Source organism: Dromaius novaehollandiae, chromosome 3 (genome assembly GCF_036370855.1).
Source record: "Dromaius novaehollandiae isolate bDroNov1 chromosome 3, bDroNov1.hap1, whole genome shotgun sequence".
Lineage (NCBI taxonomy): Eukaryota > Metazoa > Chordata > Aves > Casuariiformes > Dromaiidae > Dromaius > Dromaius novaehollandiae.
This window is the reverse complement of record NC_088100.1, coordinates 57,374,020-57,380,019: the sequence shown is the minus strand read 5'-3', so window position 1 is coordinate 57,380,019 and position 6,000 is coordinate 57,374,020. Positions and strand designations below refer to the sequence as shown.

Sequence of the window (6,000 nt, the reverse complement as noted above, 5' to 3'; positions counted from 1 at the left end):
CTAAAGGGCATGACATTTAGAGGGTCTTGCAATAGTAAGGTAGGTAAATAGACATGGGTCCCACAAATCTCAAACACTCTATGATTTGCATTTCAAATCCAATTATCTTTATTGATTTGTCTATATCAATCACTATGAAGGCAAAAGACAAATGAGTCACAGAGCTTGCATGTATACTGCCTCTGGAACAAGCATGGAAGACCACAGGTAAACCATCCTGGAATGCTTATAGTATCAAATGCTGTGCACAGCACTTCAGTCAAGTTTGAAGCATATCTGCTACCTTAAAGAAAGAAAGAAAGGTATTATGCCATTTAAATATCTGAAAGACTGTTCCTTCCTAGGAGTCCGAACTCTGCACATATTAGGATCTCCTTAAATTAAAAGTGGCCCTAAGAGGCCTAGCTTTCAGTTAATTCTCCTTGAAGTTGGGACAGCCTTTGAGATTTCTCTGTGTTCATGATGTAACTGGCTAGAGTAGACAAGATAGATGAAATTTCAGAGAGCTTCCGAAGAGACTTTTCTTCCAAAGCCAATACTCCTTCAGTTAGTTTTATGCTGTCATTGTGCATCTGATACAAGTGCTGCTCAGTTTTTTGGATTCCAAAGTGATTCATTTTCCTTCTCTTCTCAATATGCCCTTAAAAAAGAAAAAAAAAAAAAGCAGATGTCAGTCAGCACTCAAGATATCTAATGGACAATGAGGAAATAAAGACTGCACAATGAGTTTTAAAATTAGACTATGATAACTGTTCCAAGAAATCCATTTCCATTCATGATCTTTTTTTTTTAAAGGAAAATTCTGACCTACATTCTTTCATATTTATTTCCAACCCTTCATGATACACACACACACACACACACACACACACACACACACACACACACACACACATTTTTTTAAATAAAAACGGCACAGAAGCAGTATCCATTTCTTATCTGCTTTGGTATGAGAAACTCCTTTTGGGCTTTTCCTTATTAGAAAAAACCCAAAAAAGTCTTTTACACTCCATGAAAATGTTCAGTGTACCCTCAAAAGACTATTTTGCTTTTACTAGGAGGAAAAAAATATATATATACACATACATTTCAAAAGAGGCATGTTTTAAACAAGCTCAGAGAGCAGTTAAAGCAGTTTCTTTAAAAAGAAAAATACAGTCTTAAATGCTCAAAGCCATTAAAGAAAAAGAAAGTTAAAAGGAGACCAAGAATCAGAGTCTAAGCCTGATTCTTAACATGCTGTGGTAAGAACAAGTTCCAAATTCAGGCCAGATAATTTGATCTTCAGGGCTTTCTGCAAAGATAATCTTTTTATTGAGGCTTTTGGAAGGATGGCAGATTTAGCAGAAAAGGGAAAGCAGCTTGATGAACTGCATGCCTGAGAGGAAACTTTACAGAAGTTTTAGAGCATTTTGCTGTGGTCATGTGTTGGTAACTGAAAAATAGTTCCTACTGCAAAAAAAAACCCTAAGTATATATGCTCATTTGGCCATCCAAACACTGTTTTATTCCAAAAAGAAAAATTGACAAAATATGGTAAGTTCTGTTAACATAGACAACTGTTCAAGATTTTGTTTCCTCAAGTAGGATTTCATAACACAGTATTTATGGTCATTATGGCACCAAAGGGCTCAAAAATCAAACACAGTAAGGCATGAAAAGCAGCTTTTATCTAACCTGAAGCTAGCTTAGCAAACACATACTACATCAACAATTAAGTTATTCAAAGGCCTGTATTTCATGTTATTTCATGTTCCAAGCGTTAGGACTTCCACAAAATAACTGTTCTGCCAGCTGCAGAAGAGTTCAACTCCTGAACTTTCTTCATAGAGGAATAGCTCTGGCATTGATTTACTTTTACCCACTGCACAGTAGAAACTCTCCACAAAGCACCAGTGAGCAGTTTTAACTATATATTTGACAGACAAAGTTAACAGCAATAAATTCATTCTCAAAAATAAGTTATACTATGTTAAATTAGTCCACCCCTTCAGGCCATTCAAAGATATGATTCCAGTATAGGCAAAATACATTAAGTGTTTGAGGAGTCATTCATGGCTTGCCTCCTCCCCACACGCTAATGGCTATTTAACAACTCTAAGTCTGTTTGAACAGAAAAACCCCAGAACTGAAAACAGGCCAACTGAGACTGGTTAATCTCAATCTAAGACTTTTACCTGAATCTGAACAGGTAGAATTGTAATCTTCTGCTTCTGTATCTAATCCACTGTTGTCTGTTGCTTGTGCAGATTCCTGTATGTTTTCATTAAGGGAGTGAAAAAAAAAAAGTTTATTTGACATCTAAAAACCTGACCTCTGTGTGCATGTGTGTGTAGTTATAAAATATACTACAGAAAGTCATGGATTGCTGTAGTTTTCACAGGTTTCTACTATTTCCTTCCTAGTTTGGTTTAAACTACTGCCGTAGCAACCACACACCACAATTCAATGGACAGTTGGAGACTGAAATGCTATCTATGCTGCAACTGCAATTGCAGCTGTCATCTTTGTTTATCTAGCAAACCAAAAAACATCAACAAAAAAAAAAAAAATCAAGCTACTCCTGAATTTACTATCAGCATTTTTTCCTTGTTAGGCTGCATACTCGTATTAGCCATTATGTTCAGAGTATATGTTAAAAAACAAGACAAAATCCAGTATCTAGTAGTTTTCTATATTTTGCAGACATAAGTATTAAATACAGATACAGCATTAGGCCTTCACAGTTCTGGCAATGTATCACTTTTTCCTCTCCCGTCCTCTATTTAGATAAGAACCAAAACCAGATCCCAGAGTTACCTTCTTTAGGGACATTACAAGTAGCAGATTATGGTTTCTTTTGTTTCCATAATGATCATTAAGGTCCTCCACTCAGTGCTCAGAAACAAGACACTGATAAATACTATGAACCAAATTCTGTACTCTAAAGCTCTCTACTGAGTTTTTCTTTTACCAAGCCTGTCTGTCTGTCTGTCTCACACACACACACGGGACCACGAGGACATACCACTTGCAGGTACACTAGTGATACTACTAAAGAAGCTCCATAAACATAATTATCTTTTTTACAGAAAACCAGATCTTTTCCCCGTGCTACCGTTCAGAAACAGCTGTCCTCTAGTTCCCTTCAGCTAGGTGCTGCTTCTTCAAAAATACACAGAGAGAACACTGTGGATGACCTCAGAACGCAAAAGGCTGTAGTTTGATAAGTATTTCCCTCCATACTCTTCCCCCCACAACATTACCATGTTATTCAATCCCTTCCACTTCCTCCCTCCTGTGCCACCTCTTCCAGTGTGCTGCAATAACCGTATTACATCATCACCTTCAGCAGAGAAATACGTTTTTAACTCGGATCAATTCTATAATTCAGTTTACCATTCAAATGCAAAAGCAGTTGCATGAGCCAAACTCAGAGAATGGTCTAGGAGAGGAAATGAACAGCTAGGAAGCATGATAGTTCAAGCAGAACAAAAAGTCATGCAAACTATGCCTTATGATTCTCTCCTCCCTGTGATGGATTTGTGAGAAGCAGCGGGGTGCAAGAGAAGTAAGACATTTCTGTTTTTTACTACTATAAAAATCAAAGGAGAAAGCACAGGCTAAATGATTTTCTAAGTGTCTAGTATTTTTCTGATCAACACAGACAACTGCCAAAACAAAATTCATGTAAACAAGAAATAAAGTATTAGAAACAATATAGCCTTAGGTTATAATAAATTCCTTTATGTAAATAAAGGGAATGCAGAAGAAAACAGTATTTTTCTTACTAAATGTTCTTGAATTTCACAACTTCTATTGTGATGTTCGAGTACCCAGTCTGTATCAGATGGATGTATTCTGCAAAGAGAATGTAAACTTTAACATAAGCTATGTGTAATAACATGCTGCAAAATTTCGGTCATAAAAAAATATTTTAGAACAGTTTCCTCCAGATTTTTTTCCCCACTATTAAAAACAAATATAGGAATTAAATTCAAACACATAGCAACTCTATCACTAATGTTAGAAAACACTTTACAAGTTGTGGAAAACAATTGGAGTGCTTTCTTTAGAGCACATCCTTGCCCCATCTTAAAATGCCTTCAGCCATGTGTGTGAAACTGACAGGAAGTGGTGTGAGGAAATACACTGGCACCACTGTCTTTTCAGCTGCCTTATTCTAGCTTTATACATACCTCTTCCCCTATCATTTCCAGTGAAATTGCATGTTCCAAGGTCAGAGAGAAATTACTTTTTAATAGATCCACCCTAAACCATAAGTTGTCTCTTCAGAGATTCTTTACAATTCAAGATTTTCTGACCTTTTTGCTTGCCAGCTTCCCTACCTTTTCAAGTTACCTTTGTCAAGATACTCTTTTTTTCTAGTTAGTGAACTTGAACATTTTTATTACAGTCTAGTCTATTCTCATCCTTACTAAAGGTGATCTCAGGTTTAATAACTTCATTATGCAGACTAGTTTCTTTTCACAGCCATTCAGCACAATACTCCAAATCCTGCGGGCTTCAAAATCTTCAAAAGCAGTTGAAAATTTTCCCATTACTGTTGTAGAATAAGCTGTATTCTTAAGAGGACAATTACACAGATATTGTAGATTTAGGACTAAATCCTGCCTCCTTTACACGTCTAAGTAATTCTATTCAAGTCTGTAGGAGATATTGCAGAAGTTAACAAAAAACAACCCCCCCCCCACCTCCCCAAGCATAGTTTGTGCAATAGTTTTAATTCTACACAACTCTTAAAAACAAAACAAAACACAAACATACTCAGACACAGCCAGGATAAACAGCAATGAAATATACAAATAAGCAATGTTTTTCTATGTGTACAGACCTAAAATTACAAAAAGAGGTCAAGTCTATTGTTATTTCATTTTAAATTCACAATAACTTGCTGTTAGATCTGTGGACTTTCTCTGGAAAAGGAAAACTATCTACAGCTTGGCAGTCAACAACAGTTTATAACCCAGGATAAATCAAGATATTGCAACTTGAAAAAGAAGCAGGGGAAGGAAACCAATCTCTTGTGTGTATGGTTGCTAGGTGACCACTGCAAAGCTCTCTTTTCAAAGATTCAAAGGCAGGGAAGGCTACAAATCAGACATACACACTTTAATCAGGTTTTGCACAGGATGGCTATGCAGCTGTTTTGTAAAGTCCTTTTTATCCTAACTGTGACAAGGTGTTCTACTTCTGCAGGACAACACTACCGGACAGCACAAAACAGTATCTTGTTTGGAACCATTAGGATTTGTATATACATTGTATATTTGTATATATTTGTATATATGATTTGTATATACACCCTAGATATATGCATCTCTACTAAACAGTAAGGATGGCTGAGCCTCAAAGGAGCAGGCTGGAGCACAACCCGTAAGATTCTTCCCCCTGCTCCCCAAGCAGAACTCCTGATAGCTTGAAACCCATTCTGATAATCTATAGGTGGAGCTATGCATCACTCTACACCTTTTGTGTAAACCATGAAGGGAATACAGAGATTTCTTTCACCTAAATGAAAGGATATTTTTCATTCATCTCCCTCAAAGAGAGACCTGTTTCATTGTGACAGATGCCTAGAGATAGCTAGATCAGCTACAGTGGAAACAGACTTTACTCTTCAGGAATAAAGTCAAAGTACAACCCAGCTTTATTATAAAAAGGTCTACAAGGGGTGAAACAAGAAGCTGTCCAGAGAATCAAAGGGAAAAACCATGAATCCAAAGACTAACATGAGGTTCCAGGTTCACTCACATATAAAAAAAAGATTTCAGCTCTTCAGCGTGAAACATTACAGAGTAGCCCTGAACCAGAGAGAGGTCTAAGTGGCTGCAATCCCACAACAGGTTGGTTTTGGAAGTAAAACTGGCTCAAGGACTCCTGTCCCATCAGCTTTTAAAAGACAGAAGAATTCTTGAGAGTTTTTACAACGGAATTTACATGGTCTGCTAGAGTGCTCTGTAGATGGTCACAATAATTGGCTATCAGATTAATACTATC

General features: G+C 36.8%; 1 protein-coding gene across 5 annotated transcripts in view; it reads right to left on the bottom strand.

The window, feature by feature from the left end:
* Positions 1 to 84: 84 nt before the first annotated feature.
* Positions 85 to 6,000, bottom strand: part of LOC112986032 (heat shock factor protein 2-like) — a 26,894-nt gene continuing 20,978 nt past the window's right edge. For all 5 annotated transcript variants that reach the window (XM_026105078.2, XM_026105082.2, XM_064508930.1 and 2 more), the window contains 3 exons: positions 3,771 to 3,840; positions 2,178 to 2,253; positions 85 to 640 (listed from right to left, as the gene is read on the bottom strand). In XM_026105078.2, coding sequence (XP_025960863.1) covers positions 402 to 640; positions 2,178 to 2,253; positions 3,771 to 3,840 — 385 coding nt within the window. In that variant the 3' untranslated portion in view covers positions 85 to 401. The remainder of the gene's footprint in view (positions 641 to 2,177; positions 2,254 to 3,770; positions 3,841 to 6,000) is intronic.